Source organism: Haematobia irritans, chromosome 2, assembly GCF_050003625.1.
Source record: "Haematobia irritans isolate KBUSLIRL chromosome 2, ASM5000362v1, whole genome shotgun sequence".
Classification (NCBI taxonomy): domain Eukaryota; kingdom Metazoa; phylum Arthropoda; class Insecta; order Diptera; family Muscidae; genus Haematobia; species Haematobia irritans.
Window position 1 is genome coordinate 232,003,703 of NC_134398.1, and position 20,049 is coordinate 232,023,751.

General features: G+C 41.7%; 1 protein-coding gene across 15 annotated transcripts in view; it reads right to left on the minus strand.

Annotated features, from left to right (window-relative positions):
- Positions 1–20,049, minus strand: part of Msp300 (Muscle-specific protein 300 kDa) — a 235,060-nt gene that overhangs the window by 44,033 nt on the left and 170,978 nt on the right. For all 15 annotated transcript variants that reach the window (XM_075297876.1, XM_075297874.1, XM_075297868.1 and 12 more), the window contains one exon: positions 1–19,969. This exon is cut by the window's left edge and continues 12,977 nt beyond it. In XM_075297876.1, coding sequence (XP_075153991.1) covers positions 1–19,969 — 19,969 coding nt within the window. The remainder of the gene's footprint in view (positions 19,970–20,049) is intronic.

Here is a 20,049-nt window from a genome sequence, read left to right on the forward strand (position 1 = left end):
TTTCAGTACTTTCCGTCGGTTTTGTGGGTTTCTTATTCTTGTCCCGCTTCTTTTTGGATTCCGGCTTAGGCTTCTCTGTCTCTGGTAAAACATCAGTTGGAATTGGCTTTTCAGTGCTTTCTACAGGTTTCTTAACTTCCTCCGGCGTAGGTTCTGGAGCCTTTTGAAGTACAGATGACCAAGATATCTGACTAGTTGTTGTGTCAGTCGTCGTAGTAGCAGTTTCAAAAACAGAGCTTGTAATGTCAATATCTTTCACGGGTTCGTTCGATTGTGGAGTATCATCCGAAACTCGTTCACTAACCACTGTTGCGGGGATAGGTTCAATTTCCTTAGCTTTTTGTTTTACTTTCTTGTCCTTCTTTGGTTTTTGGGTCTTATTGGGATTCTCTTCTTTTGAGGGTTTAATGCCTTCTTTTTTGGCAGTTTCTTCTTCTTCGAGAACCTTTGTAGATTTCTCTACAGTAGTAACTGGTTTATGTGTATTACTCTTCTCTAAGTTAATAAACGCCGAAGTTTGTTTCAAAATGTCAGCATACGAAGACAATGGCTTGGCTGGTTTACTCAAAGTATCCTCCAAAGCTTCCTCTGCTTGTTCCACTTGTTCATTATGAGCATCTTGTTTCCAAGTCACATCCAATTGAGGCAAGTCAAAAGCAGTATTAATTGAAGTTGAATCAGGTGATTCTTGGGGTACTTTGTTTATTATAACTTCCCCAGTTGTCTGTGAGATCTCGGAGATTTCATTCACCTTTGTATGAGATTCGTCCAATATCGTATTTGTTGCAATTTCTTCTGATTGTGTGCCTGTTATCTTCTCACTATCCTTTGTTTGAGAAGTTGCAAGTACGGCCTTTTGAATTTCTTGTTCATCATCGGATAAAGTAATTGGCTCATCGATAACATCCATCCATATATTAGAAGAATCGTCAATGGGAAGACCAGCATATACAGATTTCTTAGATTCTTCTTCAATATTGAGAGGCTGCTCGACAATATGTGTCTTCTCAGTAGGAACTAATGATGGATCTTCATTTATCTTCTCAGTCACCTTTGTGACTTCTGTAACAATGGTTGTTTCTGTTACAGAGGGTTTCTTGGGTTCTTCTAATACCTTAAAAGGCTCTTCGATTATAGGTTTCTTATCCTCAGGAACTGATAATGGATCTTCCCTTAACTGCTCAGTGACCTTAGTGTCTTCTGTAACAATTGTTGTTTCAGTTGTAGATTTTACATCAGTCCTTTCGAGAATTTCCAAAGGAGCTGTGAATGGCTTCTCGGGATGCCCTTCCTCATCAGATAATACTATTGGTTCATCCATAATATCCATCCAGGTGTTAGTTGAACTGTCAACAGGTAAACCAGCATATGCGGGCTTTATCGGCTCATCAGGCACCTTGAAGGTTGTTTCGATTACTTTAAGAGGTTCCTCAGATTTTGTCTGCATCTCTAATGTCTTCCCAGCTTCGGGATGAGGTTCATCGTCTTCGGCTTCTTTGTATTCTTGTGTAGTTTCAGTAACTACAGAGGTCACCTGGATTTGATCATGCAATGATTGTTGGGATTCAATTTCATCATCAGAAAATACCATAGGTTCGTCTATTACCTCCATCCAAGCATTTGAATTGTCATCAATAGGTAATCCAGCATACGCAGGTTTCTTTGGCTCCTCTAGAATAATCACTGCGGCAGGTCCAGGGATTTGCTTGGCAGAATCTCTTGTTACGACTGTTTCTGCAACTATGGTTACAATTTCAGTATCAGTAGATTTCTCTGGTTCCAAGGGTGCTGAGAATTGTTTCTCAGGTTCAATTTCATCATCCGAAAAGACCATAGGTTCATCCATAACATCCATCCAAGCATTCGTGGAATCATCAACGGGTAACCCAGTGTATGCTGGTTTCTTTGGTTCTTCAACCACCTTAAGATTTTCAGCAGATGTTTCTATACGTTTCTCTTCCACTTCTCTGTTTTCTGGACAAATTACAATTTCTTGTGCGACCTGTTGAAGGTTGTCCTCAATGAGGATAGGGGTGTCAACTTTCAGTGGTTCTTCAGAGGCTTCTAGAGATGATGTAAAAGCCTTCTCTGGTTCTGATTCATCCTCAGAGAGTACCATTGGTTCATCCATAACATTCATCCAAGTGTTTGTCGTATCATCGATTGGCAAACCAGCATATACAGCCTTTTTAGGTTCTTCAACGGCTTTAACAGATTCCTCGATTTCATGTTTATCTTCAGGAGATTTAGATGGTTCTTCCAGAACATTTTCAATTGTTTCTATTATTTCAGTAGTTTCTGGCCTAGTCTCAGCTAAAGCTGGCTCCTCCCTAATTGCTTGTTGCTTATCTTCAGTTTTTTCGAGTTTATCCTTCTTCACTTGATCGGTAACTTCAGTTGCTTCAGAGACAACGGTTACCACATGGGATTCAAGAGGTTCTAAAGCAGCAGAGAATGGCTTTTCTTCATTCGTTTCATCGTCAGAGAGTACCATGGGCTCATCCATTACATCCATCCAAGCATTCGTTGAATCATCAACAGGCAAACCAGCGTATACAGGTTTTTTGGGCTCTTCTGCATCTACTAGAGATTTGGGTTCCTCGGTTTGTTTTGGCAAAATTTCTGGCACTAGCTCGCGAGTTATTTCTTGCTCATGTGTCTGAGGTTCACTGTCAAAGACAGTCGTAGCTGTGTAATGCTGAAGATCCTCAATTTGCTTTTCGGGTTCAGTTTCTTCATCCGAGAATGTCATAGTATCATGCACGGGTAAGCCGGCATAAGCTGTTATTTTCGATTCTTCTGGCAATTGGATGGATTCGTTAGTTATTTCCTTGGGTAACTCTTGTAAAGTTTTCGTCACCGTAGTAATTGTGGTTACAGTGGTAACAGTATGTTCTTTTGTTTCCTCCAAATTCACATCATTGTCTACCAAACATACTTGCTCAGACTCTAGCGGAACTGTGAACGGGGTTTCCGGTTTTGTTTCATCCTCAGGTAATACTATAGATTTCTCCAATATTTTCATCCTAGCATCTGCGGATTTTTCTATTGGTAATCCTTCATAGACGGTTTTCTTAGGTTCACCGAATGTCGGTTTGGATTCCTCAGGTTGTTTGGTTGACATAGAGTTTACGGAGTGTGGAAGTTCTTCTACGGGTAGTTTTTGGTCATCCTCAGCTTGGAATGGCATCTCTCTTGCTTCAATTACTTTTTCGGTGATTGTGGTTACAAGTTGAGTATCCGTTTTTTCAATTAACTGTGATTCCTCAATCATGGGTTCTTCTTCAACACATACGAATCCTTCTTCTACTAAAGTGGATTGATCGGGATGAGCGTTGTCGACAGATGTTGTCTCAGTAATTAATGTTGATCCTTCTTTTATTGTTTTTGTTGCCACATCCTCAAAGACTTCTCTAGATTTGTTGAACGGTTGAAGCAGAGCAGCATATGGCAGTTCGTCTACTTTCTTCGTAGGTTGTATTTTCTCAGATACCGTGGGTACAACATCTTCTTTTTTTGGTTCGGTCACTACCAATGGGGATTCCTCAACTTCCTCATCACCTGAATCTTCAAACATAGCAGTCCATGACGATGTGTCAATCTTTTTCTTTCTAGGTGACTTTATACCGGATTCGAAATCATTTCTTTCCGTTTCGAATAAGGTAGTAGTTGTGGTTTCGCTAACAACGGTGGCCCATGAAGTTGTTGTCGATGCTGTATCGGTAGTCGTTGTGCGTTCATGTCGTGGCCTCTGTTTTTCAATAGCTATTTCTTCTGTGCATACCGATATGGGTTCTATCTTTTGATGATCTTTTTTGGTTTTCTTAGGCCTTTCCGGTTCTTTAATAGATTTTATTTCCTTTACTGGCTTGGGCTTGGGCACATCTTCCATATGGTCAATCTGGCTTGCAATCTTTGCCCATGTTATGATATTACTATCGTTAGTTGGCTGTTGTGTTTCTTCTACCGTGACAGGTTCCTTCTGTTCAACTGGTTTGGATTGTTCAATGTGTTGAGGAGCCTCCACATAGTCGTCGTCACTGAAACGAACCCTATCTGTCTTACGTTTGCTTTCAGATTTAGATTTTTGTGTTTTTTCTGGCTTTTTAGCAGCTTGAGATTTTATAACTTCTGGCTGACGCACTGGTGACTTCTTACGTTGACTAATATCATCAATCCATTCACCAGGTTTCTTAACTAAAGACGCCCACGAGAATCCAGTGTTTTGCGGTTGAGGCTCAGGTTCAAAATCTTTCACTTCTTCAACAACATCTTTCACTTCTTCAACAACAATCACAGGTTCTTCAATAGGCTCCGACTGGGTTTCTTCTTTTTTGGGTTTCTTTTCTTTTCGCTTTTTCGACGTTTGGTCACTGTCGTCAGAGTCAGTTTGCCGAGATTTTTGCTGGTCCCTCTTAGATTTGTGTTTCTTGTCTTTGGATTTTTGTTTGTCTTCCCTGATTGGTTCTGGCACTTGTTCCTGAGTTTTCTTGGGTTTTGATGTAATCGAATCGATCCACTCGCCAGGACGTTTAACCAACGCAGCCCATGTTGAGGTGGTCTCCTCAGTCACTTGTTCTGTGTGAACCTGTTTCTCTGGTAGAGGTTCTGCTACATCTGTGATTTCAGGCTCTTTCATTGCAGGTTCATCTTGCTTCTGCTCTTGAGGATAGTTGGCTACTTCAAACTCATCTTCTTCGGATGTGGTTTGGGTAGGAGTTTCAACAGCAGAAACTGTTTTACGTTTGGCATCCTTCTTTGTTTTATCTTTCTTTAGCTTTTCCTTCTTTGGCTTTGGCGCTTCAGAAGGTTTCTTAGCTGATGGAACGGGTTCGAGTTCTGGTTTTTGTTTCTTTGTTAAGGTATCATCAATCCACTCACCGGGCTTCTGCACTAATGAGGCCCATGAAAATTTACTTGTTGTAGAGGTGGTCGGCTCAACACTTTCCACGGTTTCTTCGTTGATCTTATCTGTGTCTGTTTTGGACTTTACCACTTCGTGAGAAATATCAACAGGTTCCTCTGCAACAACTTTCTCAGGTTTATTTTGTTTCTTATCCTTTCTAGGTTTTTCCTTCTTTCGGCTGTCTTGCTTCTCCTTAGGCGAGGATTTGTCCTTAGTCTCAACTTGTTCGTGAGGTTGAGGCAGAGCAGGGTGACCAGTCTCTTCCTCGTTCTTTTGAGATTCTAGAAGAATATCGGCGTACGTTTTGCCATTTGGATTTTGTTGCCAAACATTGATTGTCTCTGCTACGTCGTCCATTACCAAAGGTTCATAGGCCTCAACAGTCTTCTGTTGTTGAATAGTTTCGAAGACATCAGAGAACTTTTCAACCTTTTCTGGTTTAGGCAATTTATCAGAGCGTTTAGGAGATTTGGGCTGTTTCTTTGGTTTTGTTGAAGGTTGCGCTTTCTCTTGTTGTCTACGTGGTGTTGAGGGCTGTTTATTCCTGGGAATAAATTCATTGTAAATCCTTTCGTTTGCCAAAAACGTATGCGTCTGATCTGAATAGGCATGTCGCAAGTAGGACGGTGTAAACTCTGGCGCATCGGCCGAAAGTTTGGAAGTCATAGCAAGAGAAGAAACATTGGGAGTACTATCCTCCAAAACACTAGACCATGTGTCAATTATGGTCTTCTCGTCTTGTTGCACAATCGGCTCATCTGGTGTATCGGTCCATTGTTGTTGCGGGAGATCCGTTGACAGCTCGGCGAAGACAGGAAGCATTTCTTCGGTTGGCTTCCTGGGCACAAATTCCTTTATCTCTCTTATGGAATCCCGCATTAAACTTTCTGTTACATTGGTGGTTACAGTTTCAGAAGTTGTTTTGGTAATAGTGACCATTTCCTGTGTATGAATTTCTTCACTCAAGACTGGAGTTGTTTCGGCTTTCTGTGGCTCCTCCGTTTCGACTACCGCTGCAATTGGATATTCCCTAACAGGTTCTTCTTCTTCATCGGAGAACACTATTGGCTCATCAATGACATCCATCCATGTATTAGATGATTCATCGATTGGCAAACCAGCATATGCCGGCTTCTTAGGCTCTTCAACTATTTGCTGTATCTCAGTGGTTGTAACAGTGCTTTCAGTAACCATGGGTTCCAAAGGTGTTTCATATGGTTTCTCCGGCTCGTCAACTGTTTTGGAAGTATCCTTTACTACATTGTCTGTATCAATTGGTTTAGCAGATCCTTTTGGCTCTTCAGTCACAGGAAGTGTTTTACGTTCTTCTTGTGCAGGAACTTGTTCGGCAACGACTGGAGAAGGTTCCGATTTCTTTGGCTCTTCGCTAGTTGTTGGTTCATCCTTGAGAGGTTCTTCATCATCGGAAAACACAATGGGCTCATCAATGACATCCATCCAAGTATTGGAGGAATCGTCGATTGGCAAACCAGCATACGCAGGTTTCTTGGGCTCTTCAACTATTTGTTGGGTCTCAGTGGTTGTAAGAGGGCTTTCTGTAACTATGGGCTCCAAATGTGTTTTAAAAGGTTTCTCAAGCTCATCAACTGTTTTGGAAGTATCTTTTGCTACATTGTCTGTAACAATTGGTTTAGCAGATTCTTTTGGCTCTTCAGTCACAGGAAGTGTTTTACGTTCTTCTTGGACAGGAAGTTGTTCGGCAATGACTGGAGAAGGTTCCGATTTCTTTGACTCTACACTAGTAGTTGATTCATCCTTAAGAGGTTCTTCATCATCGGAAAACACAATGGGTTCATCAATGACATCCATCCAAGTATTGGAGGTCTCGTCGATTGGTAAACCAGCATATGCAGGTTTATTGGGTTCTTCAACTATTTGCTGTATCTCAGTGGTTGTAACAGTGCTTTCAGTAACCATGGGTTCCAAAGGTGTTTCATATGGTTTCTCCGGCTCATTAACTGTTTTGGAGGTATCCTTTACTACATTGTCTGTATCAATTGGTTTAGCAGATTCTTTTGGCTCTTCAGCCACAGGAAGTGTTTTATGTTCTTCTTGTGCAGGAACTTGTTCGGCAACGACTGGAGAAGGTTCCGATTTCTTTGGCTCTTCGCTAGTAGTTGGTTCATCCTTGAGAGGTTCTTCATCATCGGAAAACATAATGGGCTCATCAATGACATCCATCCAAGTATTAGAGGACTCGTCGATTGGCAAACCAGCATAAGCAGGTTTTTTGGGCTCTTCGACTATTTGCTGTATCTCAGTGGTTGTAACAGTGCTTTCAATAGCCATGTGTTCCAAAGGTGTTTCATATGGTTTCTCCGGCTCATGAACTGTTTTGGAAGAATCCTTTGCTACATTGTCTGTAACAATTGGTTTAGCAGATTCTTTTGGCTCTTCAGCCACAGGAAGTGTTTTATGTTCTTCTTGTGCAGGAACTTGTTCGGCAATGGCTGGAGAAGGTTCCGATTTCTTTGACTCTACACTAGTAGTTGATTCATCCTTAAGAGGTTCTTCATCATCGGAAAACACAATGGGCTCATCAATGACATCCATCCAAGTATTGGAGGTCTCGTCGATTGGTAAACCAGCATATGCAGGTTTATTGGGTTCTTCAACTATTTGCGGTATCTCAGTGGTTGTAACAGTGCTTTCAGTAACCATGGGTTCCAAAGGTGTTTCATATGGTTTCTCCGGCTCGTTAACTGTTTTGGAAGAATCCTTTTCTACATTGTCTGTAACAATTGGTTTAGCAGATCCTTTTGGCTCTTCAGTCACAGGAAGTGTTTTACGTTCTTGTACAGGAAGTTGTTCGGCAATGACTGGAGAAGGTTCCGATTTCTTTGGCTCTTCGCTAGTAGTTGGTTCATCCTTAAGAGGTTCTTCATCATCGGAAAACACAATGGGCTCATCAATGACATCCATCCAAGTATTGGAGGACTCGTCGATTGGCAAACCAGCATAAGCAGGTTTTTTGGGCTCTTCAACTATTTGCTGTATCTCAGTGGTTGTAACAGTGCTTTCAATAGCCATGTGTTCCAAAGGTGTTTCATATGGTTTCTCCGGCTCATGAACTGTGTTGGAAGAATCCTTTGCTACATTGTCTGTAACAATTGGTTTAGCAGATTCTTTTGGCTCTTCTGTCACAGGAAGTGTTTTATGTTCTTCTTGTGCAGGAACTTGTTCGGCAATGGCTGGAGAAGGTTCCGATTTCTTTGGATCTTCGCTAGTTGGTTCTTCCTTAAGAGGTTCTTCATCATCGGAAAACACAATAGGCTCATCAATGACATTCATCCAAGTATTGGAGGATTCGTCGATTGGCAAACCAGCATACGCAGATTTGTTGGGTTCTTCAAGTATTTGCTGTATCTCAGTGGTTATAACAGTGCTTTCAGTAACCATGGATTCCAAAGGTGTTTCATATGGTTTCTCCGGCTCATCAACTATTTTGGAAGTATCCTTTGCTACATTGTCTGTTACAATTGGTTTATCAGATTCTTTTGGCTCTTCAGTCACAGGAAGTGTTTTACGTTCTTCTTGTGCAGGAACTTGTTCGGCAACGACTGGAGAAGGTTCCGATTTCTTTGGCTCTACACTAGCAGTTGGTTCTTCATCATCGGAAAACACAATGGGCTCGTCAATCACATCCATCCATGTATTAGAGGACTCGTCGATTGGCAAACCAGCATATGCAGGTTTCTTGGGCTCTTCAACTATTTGCTCTTTCTCAGTGGTTGTAACAGTGCTTTCAGTAACCATGGGTTCCAAAGGTGTTTCATATGGTTCCTCAGTCTCATCAACTGTTTTGGAAGTATCCTTTGCTACATTGTCTGTAACAATTGGTTTAGCAGATTCTTTTGGCTCTTCAGTCACAGGAAGTGTTTTACGTTCTTCTTGTGCAGGAACTTGTTCGGCAACGACTGGAGAAAGTTCCGATTTCTTTGGCTCTTCACTAATAGTTGGTTCTTCCTCATCAGAGAATACTATTGGCTCATCAATGACAGCCATCCAAGTATTGGAGGTCTCGTCGATTGGTAAACCAGCATATGCAGTTTTCTTGGGCTCTTCAACTATTTGCTGTATCTCAGTGGTTGTAACAGTGATTTCTGTAACCATAGGTTCCAAAGGTGTTTCATATGGTTTCGCAGGTTCATCAACTGTTTTGGAAGCTTCCTTTGGTTTACCAGACTCTTTTGGCTCTTCAGTCACAGGAAGTGTTTCATGTTCTTCTTGTGCAGGAACTTGTTCGGCAACGACTGGAGAAGGTTCTGATTTCTTCGGCTCTACACCAGCAGTTGGTTCCTCCTTAAGAGGTTCTTCCTCATCGGAAAACGCAATGGGCTCGTTAATCACATCCATCCAAGTATTGGAGGAATCGTCGATTGGTAAACCAGCATACGCAGGTTTTTTGGGCTCCTCAACAATCTTCTCCACTTGCATTGTCACCTTCTCATTTTCTAAAGGTTGTAACGGAGTTTCAAATGATTTTTCGGAAACATTTTGTTGTTGGGCTTCTTTAGTGGACTCACACTTAACTTCATCAGTTGAGATAACTGTTGTTGTTTCGATCGTATCAAGTTGTTTTTCTATCACTTCGGTGGTCACAAGTGTCGCAAAATCATTTTCAGCTCTATTCATAACTGAAACATTATATTTAGGAACTTCAAAGTTATAGAATGCTGGTTCCAAAACCTTAGTTTCCAATACAATTGGTTTGGAGTTTTCAACATTTTGTAATCTTATGTCAATTTCAAATTCAGGTTCATGATCCTTGGATTTACTTTCTTTAGGCTCTTCAAGAATTTCTTCTGATGATAAATCAACACTTTCAGGTTCAGTTAGATGTATTTCCTCCTTGGGTTTTTCGGTGAACACCACCAAGTCAGTCTCTGCTTTATTGAGAATACTCATGTTGTATTTGGGAATTTCGAAATTATATTCATTCTTGCGAATTGGAGTATCTACTGAAGTAGGCGTAGTAATGTCACTGGGCGACACGGGTTTGTTAATTAGCCCATCAATAATTGTGTCTTTTGTAGTCAATGTAATCGTTTGGGTTACTTCTTCGGTTGATGGAGTTTCTTCCAATTCCTCCTTTTCGGGTTTTTCTGCGCTTTGCACAAATGCACTCTCAGCTACATTGAATGCCAGCACATTATGTTTGGGAATTTCGAAATTGTAGAAATTATTCTCACATTCTTCTGTTACAACAATATTGGACTCGGAAGATATGATGGGTTTTTCGGGGAAGGGTTGAAGGGGAGCTGAGAAAGGTTTCTCAACTTCAGGCACTTGCTCTCCAATTACATTTTCGATTACCTCTTTCGGTGTTGTTATAGACTGATCGACATCCTCAACGGGTTGTTTCTCTGTGCTTTCTCCCAAAATTCGTAAAGTATGATATTTACACTCAGCTAAGAGCATTTGTGGCAAATAGTATTTCGGAATCTCATAGAATAAAACGGACGGAACGGACAAGCTCGATAGGTTAGTTGCAAGCTCTGTAACTTTGAGTGTGGTGCTTACCAGACTAGTTGCAGTAATGGCGGTTTTAGAAAATGAATCATCAGCTTTAGGAACATCAATAACATCAACAACATTGTTATTAGTAGTAGTAGTGGTATAAACATGTGTAATTTGCTCTTCTTCTTTGGTATTCAAAACCTCAGCGGCCTTTGATGAAGGCAATGGTTCTTTAAGAGCCTCAGCCTTAATGAATTCTTCGGGCAAAGTAGGGCGTTTCTTTTCTTTCTTACCTAATTGTTTTTGAATTTCCCTAAACAGTTGCTCTTCTTCAGGAGTCATTTCTTCTAGCTCAGGAACACTAGACTTCTGATCTTTGTGGGGCTCTTCCCTAGTAATTTCTGCTTGGGTCTTATCTTCTATTACCTCAGGCTTAATATCCTGTACAATGAATTCCTGTTTACCTACAACAACCTCAATGGGTTGAGGTGCCTGTCCTTCGTCGTCGTCGTTATCATCAATTTCATGGATAAATTCTTTGTTATCAATAACAACTTGTTGAGGAATCTGTTCCACAAATTCCTCGACTAATTCCCTATGCTCGCTAGCACTCAGACCAGCTTCGCGATTTTCGGTTACAGTTTCGGTAACTTGAAGGCTCACTTCGGGGAAATCTAAATGCATTTTAACTATGGGGGTCTTGTGTTTCTCCTCATGAGTAATTAGGGAAATCTTCTGTACACTACCGGGTGGATATTTGTCATCTACAAGGCCATCGCCCACATAGACAACATTCTTACCATCTTCGGATTCGAAACTACATCGTTGGGCCATTGTAAGGGTGGCGTATTTAGACGAAGTGGTTGTGGTCGTCATTGTCCTGGTGGTAGTGATAGTGGAACTATCTTCGGTAACGGTGTTAAGTGCGTTTTGTGTCTTTTGTGTTGTGGTGGTTGTGGGTGTAGTTGGTGCCATTGGTAAAGTTACTGTTTCGATACCGAGAACTCTAATGCCTGTCGTAGAGGTGTCCAATGGACTTGCTACTTCTTCTAGGCCACTAAACACTATTTCCTGAGGTTTGGGGCTCTGTTCTACATGTGTTTTAGATACTGTGGAAGAGGATTTTGGCGTTTGTTGTTTGGTTACTAAACCGTCAATGTCCGTCTTGTCAGGTATCTCAATGGTCGATGTGACCACTACGTCATCCTCTTTGGGAGCGTCTGTCTCCTCCATGACCACACGACCGTCTTGTGAAATCTTCTTGATAATACGCATGGTACGAATGGTAGTTGTTTTTATTATGGCACCGTCTAATTGATTGGTGGTTACGCTCACCGTTTCACTTGGCTCTTCTATAATAGTGTGTGATGGTTTTTCGGGTTCCGAGGGACAAGTAGTCATAGATACCTCTTCGGAATCCTCAGAGTCGTGAGTTTTACGTTTGATAATTTTGGTCGTACGCACCGTTGTAGTTTTGACCACACCACCAGCTTGTTCCTCAACGGTTTCCATTGGTAATGACGGATCTGCAGGTGCCAGATCATCTACAGGTTTTGCCAAATCATTTTGGGAAACTTGCACAGGTTTTTCTGCTTCTGTTATCTCATCCGTGGTGATTTCGTTGTTTGAGTTTTGATTTATCTTTTTCACAATCTTCGTTGTGCGCACAATTGTCTTTTTGATTACTTCTCCACCATCGACATCTGGTTGCTCGAAGGCTTCTAGAGGAACTTCAAATGGTTTTGTTTCAGCCTCGGCTTGTGGTTTTGGCTGCATTTGGGGTTCATCTACAATAATTTCTGGTGAAAGGCCTTCTTGATCTGCGACTGTTTTCTCGGTCACTTGACTTTCTTCGTTATTGATACGTTTTATCTTCTTGGTGGTGCGTATAGTTGTAGTTTTGACTACTTCGCAACTGCTATCCTCAGAGGAATCAGTAGTTTTTGGTCTTGCACTTGTTTCAATCAGGGGCTCAGTTGTTTCTAATGCAGCTTGGGGTTCGGTTACCTCAGCAACCTTTTGAACAACGACCTGTGGCATCAGATCTTCGGTCTTCATAAATTCTCTTTCACCACTCTCCATGGGTTCCAAAGGTGCCTCGTACAACCTGTCGGTTTCTTCATTGATGCGTTTAGTAATGCGTTTCGTAGTTGTTTTTGTAGTCTTTGTTACAGTTTGATCACTTGGCTCGTCAACTTTGCCAGACACTGACGATTCCACTGAAATCTCCGACTTCATGGGTATCTCAGTCACTTCTTGGGTAACTTGAGGTTCCCCATCACAAACTTCCTCAATCACCTCTTCACCGAGCTCATTCACTCTTTTTATAATGCGTTTGGTAATCGTAGTCAAAGTGCGAGTAATAGTCCCACCCTGAATTACTTGGGAGGTTGTTGTGACCAACGGCTCACTTGTGATTGAAGGCTCTTCATAGACCCCCGTGGTTTTTGTGGTTGTGGGCAGTTCCGATACTTCTTGGGTAACAACTGGCTCCTCATCGTAAACTTCCTCAATGACCTCTTCACCATTTTCGTTGATGCGTTTTACAACACGTTTTGTTATGGTCGTTAGGGTTCTGGTTATTGTGCCTCCTTGGACAATTTGTGTATTTGCACTAAATGGTGCCTCTACGATCTCACTTGTGGTCGAACCTTTTAAATGGGTAGGATGGTCATCGGTTTTGGATGGTTCTACATAAATTTCGGTGCTTGTGGGCAACTCGCATACTTCCTGGGTAACCACTGGCTCTTCATCTAAAACTTCCTCAATGACTTCTTGACCATTTTCATCAATTCGTGTAACAATACGTTTGGTAATTGTAGTTAAAGTGCGTGTAACCGAACCGCCACGAATGATCTGTGATGTGGTCGTCGAAGTAACATTTTGGTCATCGGCTTTGTCGACAAATGGCACTGGGGATACAGATGTTTGCATGGTAATTGGCAATTCGGTGATATCTTGAACCACTTGTGGTTCCTCATCAGAAAATTCTTCAACAATTTCTTTGCCATCTTCGGTGATTCTCTTGACAATGCGTTTTGTAGTAGTAGTTAGTGTTCTGGTAATGATGCCACCCTGGACCACCTGTGTGACCGTGGTGCTTGTGGGTTGCTCAATACTATGTAACGCAGTTTCCTGTGCAATAGTTGGAATCTCTTCTGTGGTTTCTCCTTGAGTTTTCTTAATGGACTCTACTAAGACTTCTGAAGTACTAGTCTCTGTTTCGGCTATATCATATACGGGCTTAATATCTAGTAATGGAGCTGAGAAAGGAGTTTCGGGAGCAGCCGAAGCCTTGTCTACTTCATCGACAATTAAAGGCTTCTGCTCGTGGACATTTTCTGTTGTTTCTGGAACCTTCTCAGTAGGTTTTTTGGGTTTCTTTTCCTTCTTTGCCTTTTCAGGTTTCTTAGCAGTATCGGTAGTAGTCGGTTTGATAATTGTAGAGGAAGATGTAGATTCAATAACTGGATCTTCAACTATGGACTCTGAAGTGATAGTAATCTTCTCAGTTGGCTCAGATGATATTGGCTGATCCTTTGCTTTTTCTGGTTCTGTGTAGTTTTTATCCTTTTTCGATTTCTTTGTTTTACCACTTTCTGTTGGTTTACTTTCTTCTACAAGGGTGGAAACAGTGGTAACTGTAGTTGATGTTTCCACTACATTTGGAGTATCCTGCTCGACAAGTTCCAATGTTGGAATAAGTTCCACTAGTTTTTCAACCGTCTCCACACTGGGAGTTTCCGACGTCGTAGTGGGAACCGTTGTTTTTGATTCTATAATTGGTTCCGCTTGTGGCTCCTTAACAGAAATAGGTTCGTCAGAAGCCTTAGCTAACACTGGATGTTTCTTATTTTTCTTTGGTTTATTTGATTTTTTCGAATCATCATATTGAGCTGTTGTAGCGGATGTAGAAACTGTCACAGTGGTGGTCGTATCAATTTCTTCAGATTTGTGAGTAGGTTCAAAAGGTTCTTCATCAAGTGGAGTGTCGGGAACTGGTTGTAGTGGTTGCAAAGGAGCTGGTTCTTTAATAGACTCGCTAATTTCTTTAACTGGGTCCGATGGTATGGACTTCTTTGATTCCTCTACAACAGTTGATATAGTAGTGGTTTCTGTAACATTCATAGTGGAGTCGGATAATGGGACCTCAGTAACTTCAAGCACATCTTGAACTACAGTTTGTATTTCTTCAACAGGTTTGGAAATTGGTTCAACTTTAACAATTTGTTCCTCAAGTTTTATGTCTGGAATCGAATCCAATGGTTGCAATGGCGTTAAATATGGAATATCTTCTTTAATGGTTTCAACAGAAGAAGCAGTAGATGAAGTGGTAACAATCGTGGTTAAAGTTTCAGTGGATTTGTGGTCAGTAGCTTCAATTTTAGATTCAGCAATAGGTTCTTTTGGTTTCTTGTCTTTCTTGGATTTCTTCGATTTAATGGGTTGTTCAGTAATTTGTGGTTTGATTGGGGTAGTAGACAATGATTCAGAAACCAGATTTTCTTCTTCATCCTTAGGAACCTTGGACTTTTTATCTTCTTCAACATTTTTAGTAACATCTTCAGGTCTCACATGTTGTTCAATTTGTTCTACGATTTCAGTTACAGGTGTTTCATCTTCCAATGGGGTATGTGGTACAGACTCCAAAGATGCCAAAGGTGCAACAAAGGGTTCTTCATGAGATTCAGTTGCAATAGAAGTGGTAACGGTTATAGTAGACTCTATACAAGATTTATTATCCGCAATCGGAAATTCTTCGACCAATTCTTTCACGGTTTTGGGCTCTTCAACAGCCATTGGTTGATCCTTCTTTTTTGATTTATTCAGCTTTGTATCGTCTGTTGGTTTAGCAGCAACCTTTGAGAATGATTTGTCTTCAGACTTTGTATCATCTCTTGTTTTCGATTCTTCTTCGATAAACGAACTAGTGATTGATTTGATGGATGTTGTTGCAGTCTCTACTAGAGGTTCATGAACTGTCTTTTCAACTTTAGTGGCTTGATCTACCTTTTCAGATATCACTGGTTCTGCTTTGGGTTTCTTGTCCTTCTTTGACTTCTTTCCTTTGCTTGAATCGCCCGATGGTTTCGGTTCTTCTACCACTGCTAATGTATGCAAAGGTTCCAATGGAACTAAACTTGGGGTATCTTCAGTAATACTAGATGTTTCGGAAGTGTAAACATTTGTTGAGGTAATGGTTGTTGTAACAGTTTCTGTGGAAGACTTTTCATCGAACGTTGCTAATGATTCTGAAGTTGGTATATCAACGAACTCTGTAACAACCTGTTTCACTTCCTTTTCTCCGGGTGTTACATTGCTAACAGTTGATTCGGGTTTTGTGGAAATATCTTCGACTGGCTTTTCAACTACTTGTAGAATATCTTCAAGTTCCGTTGGTTCAGATGCTTGTTGTACTGGTTCTTTCTTGCCCTTTTTGGATTTGTTAGACTTTGTATCACGCGTTTTCTTAGGTGATTCTAATACCTTGACTGGGTTTTCATCCATGTGGTGGGAAATTGTTTCTTGTACAACTTTCTCCTCATACGATTGCAAGGGAGCCAAGAACGGCTTCTCAGGTTGGGCTTCTACAGATTGCTTTGTAACGATAAGAGTTTTCTCGGTGGAAGGTATTTCCATTACTTCTTTCTCTACTGCAGGCTCATCTTCATAGATCTCTTCCACAATTTCTTCGCCCGTCTCCGTTATGCGTTTTATGAGTCGCTTAGTTTTAGTGATAGTTGTTTTTGTTAGAGTACCACCAGTTTTCAACACAGTAGTCGATATGGTTGAGTCGCTGAGATCTCCACTTGCCACGGGAAGCGTTATTTTTTCCACCATAACATTTTCTTGTGGTACATCATCCACAACTTCTTCTTCGACAATCTGTTCCTTACCATCAACAATGATTTTCACAATTCTTTTGGTAATATGCTTGGTTATCGTTTTGGTGGTTAGAATGGCGCCCGATTCCAGAGTTTCTACATTAGAGGTAACGGTTTCGCTGACACGTGGTTCACTTTGTATTGCTGTTACCGTCGATGAAGAAGATTCTGGGAATATATTCACAGAGTCAGTTACGAGTTGTGATGTTGGTTTGTCTGCAGGGTGTAATTTTGGTTCGGAAGACTTTTTATCCTTTCTGGATTTCTTCGTAGGTTGCTCTTTCGGTATTTCTGGTATTAGTTTGGCAGGTTCGTTAACAAATTCTGGTTGATCCTGGCGTATGGATTCCACTTTTGGCTTGACTTTTTCTGGTGCTGTAGCACTGGGTTCTTGGGCACCTTTCTTTGCCTTTTTCCTGTCTTTTTTGACGGGAACGATATGAGGTTGCTGCTGCTCTGCATGTATGAAAAATAAATTGTCATCTTTAGGTTCTAGTTGTGTGGTCTCTGTTTGACGAACATCAACAGTGACTTTTATGGTCTTTTCCTCTTTGTCCACATCCTCTTCTTCCGTGGTCTTTTTGGTCTTATCCTTTTTGTCTTTCTTCGCTGGTATTAGGTGACCCACAAAACTCTTAACACCTCCTTTTACGATGTCAGCCAATGAGTGTTTATCATCGGATTTTTGAGATTTTTCATCATTTTCCTTGGACTTTTTAGACATTTCTGGAGCCTTCTGTTGAGGAACTTCTTTCGGTTTAGTACTGGGAGCTTTTGATTTTGTGTCCTTGCCCTTAGGTTCTTTGACAATATCTGCCAAAGAATGTTTTACATTTGATGGCGGTGTCGTTGGTTTCTCTTCTACTGGAATTTCTTTGGATTTATTTTTCGTTAGGGTTTCTTTTTTGTCTTTTTTGGATTCTGAGTTAGGTTTCGTGTCGCTCGTCGAGTGTTGTTGTTTCTCAAAATTTATAAAGTCTTGCAATGAGACTGGTTTTTCTTCTCGAGATCTTTTTGTCTTCCTGGCGGGAGGTTGTGGCTTCGTTCTTCTTTCATCGGTCTTCTCAAATGTTTCCACGGTTGCAGGAGCTACTTGTCTTTGTTGGACAACTGTCTTTTGTGGCTGTGGCTGATGGGATGGAACTCCTGTAATCGTGGTCTCTCCATAAACATTTGATACACCGACATGAGAACTCCAGGCATTCTGATTCTCGTGATCTTTCATAAGTTTCTGTTTCTTATGGCGATTTTCCTCGTAAGATCTATTCTGGTTTTTCGTTAATGTCGTCGTAGTTATAGTCGTTGTAGTCGTCGTCATCATTGTGGCATTTGTTTTGCTTGTCTGATTATTTACAGGTTTCTCATTGTTTGCGCTAGGAGTAGCGCTTACTTTGACATGGGGCGGTTGATGACTGGATGGCTGGAAATTTTGACCATGTCTCATGCCGAATAAAACTTCGGCGTATGTGGTGCCAGCTATTTGTGGCTTTGTTGATTCCACAACGTGAGCTTGTTGCTGTTGTGGCATAGGTTCATGTACATATGTGATGTACTCTTCATGACGTGTATTCTGGGCTTCTGGACGCCTAGATATAGTGGCGGTTTCACTTTTTATTTCGGGCTGTTTCGTTTGTGATGCTGGATGCTCCATCACAATACTCTCCTGTGGTATGCTCTCAATTTCATTTACGGAAAATTGACCAAAGGTAATATCTGGTATGGGTTCCTCAACCTTAATCTCTTGAGGTTCGTAAAGAGTGGTGGGATGTTCGGTTTGGGTTTGTAATATACTTGTATTGGAAGGCGTGGCGGAAGTGGAAGAAGAGGTGGTTGGGGTTATTGTCGATTGTTGTTGAATCATAGAAGCTAGTGTGGTGACAACATTGGACAATGTCTCCATGCTATTGGCATCGGTGGCGTTATAGCCTGATTGATAGGTATCGGAAATTGTGGGCACTGAGACCTGCTGCGACTCTTGGGGTTCGTAGATAGGGTACTGCGAGTACTCCTGTGTAGGCGGTTGTTGGTAATACACTTGCTCATTGGGATGATATAGGCTCTGTTGATAGCCATCTGTCGTTTGTTGGGTAGTCTGATAATACCCTGTGGTCACCAATTGATATTGCGTTGGCTGAGTGCCATACTGATATCCGGGATAGGTGGTCTGTATTGCGGCCGCAGCACCAGGCTGTGTGTATTGCACTTGCATCATTTGTTCGTAGAAATTATCCGTTGAGGACGATTGAACTGGTGCCCCAGGTGCTACATATCCCCACTGTTCACTGTCCTCTATGTTTTCATACATGGACTGATACAATTGGGGATCAGGTTGTAGATATGCAGCTTGTATTTCTTCAGCCGTCATGGGAATGTCGGAGGTGTTGTAAGTACTTACGTAAGTTGTGGTTGTGTGGCCAAGAGGAGTAGTGTCAGTAAACGTCACGTTTCCACCAGGGGGCATAACGGCAGGTAAGTCCACTTGAGTGGTTACACACGAAGTTGTTATAGTTTGAGGAGTGGTCTGTTGGGTGTAGTAAGAAGTATGCGTGGTATTGCCCATTTCGGACACGGGTTCAGCAATCTCGGTTATTTGTTGTTCTTGTGTTAGTCGCGACGTTTCAACATTTGGCGCCGGCACCAATTCTGAAACTGTTTGTGTAGGAACCATATTCACTTCCGAGGTTGTTGATTTCATTGTCTTTGATGCTATTTCACGCTTGCCACTATAAATGGTACGTGTCGAGGTTGAGGTTGAAATGGAGGAGTGGTGTGAGGTTTGTTCGGTACTTTGTTCGGTCTGAGTTTCTCTGAGTTGGGCTTGCCTTTGCCTTTCCAATTCTATGCCTCTAAGGACTTCAGCGTAGGAGGTTGAGCCTGGCACCCACATGGGGCTCTTCGAACGAGATCTGTCCTCGCTAGGCAATAATAACTGAGACGACGCGATTGTTGTCCTTTGTTCAGTGGATATTTCTTCTCCCCTAGGCGAGGCCATGGGAGCATTCGGTCTCCTCCTTGGCGAACGTCCTCTCGAACGTTGCTCGCGCGGAGGTCGTAATTGTGGTTTGCCGACCAGCGGCTGTACCTTACGTTCCTCATGTGCAAACTCTTCAGATTTCTCGTTTCTTGTATTGAGGGGCATAACCCCCTCTTGAGTTTGTCTGATAGAAACATCCTGAGTGTTTTGAACGGCAGATGTTTGGTGAGGCATAGTTAGTGGCGAACTGTCAGTTATTTCGGTGGCATTATTGGAAGTTGATTGTGAGGTAATGGTCATTTGTTTGGTATTTCTCATTTCACGAGCCTTATGACGTTCCTGTCTAGCTGAGGTTAAGCTGGTGGTGGTTGTGCCTGATCTGGAGGTCTTGATCGTCTTTGTGGTGGTAATTTTGTGCTTAAAACCATGTTCATCCACATATTCTTCAGTGGAAGTGTTCACATCAACTTTTGGTTGCATCACCGTCGTTTCCGTGGATACAATCTCAGGTGTCGAAGACACTGAGCTGGTTGTGGTTTTGTCCGATTCGGGTGACGATTGACCTGTAAGTACCTCGGCATATGTCAGACCTACTTTAGAGGGATTCAACATCATTGAAACGGATGATGATGTTGCGACCACTGAATGTGGGTCCAATGTATACGACAATGCGGCAACTCCATCATATCTTTGTTGCATATCATCGATGGATGCACGTAGAGCCTGGCATTTGCAATAAAAAAATAATATGGAGAAATTGTCCAAAAACGTTAGGTTTGGTGGAAAACATAAAGAAAGAGCTT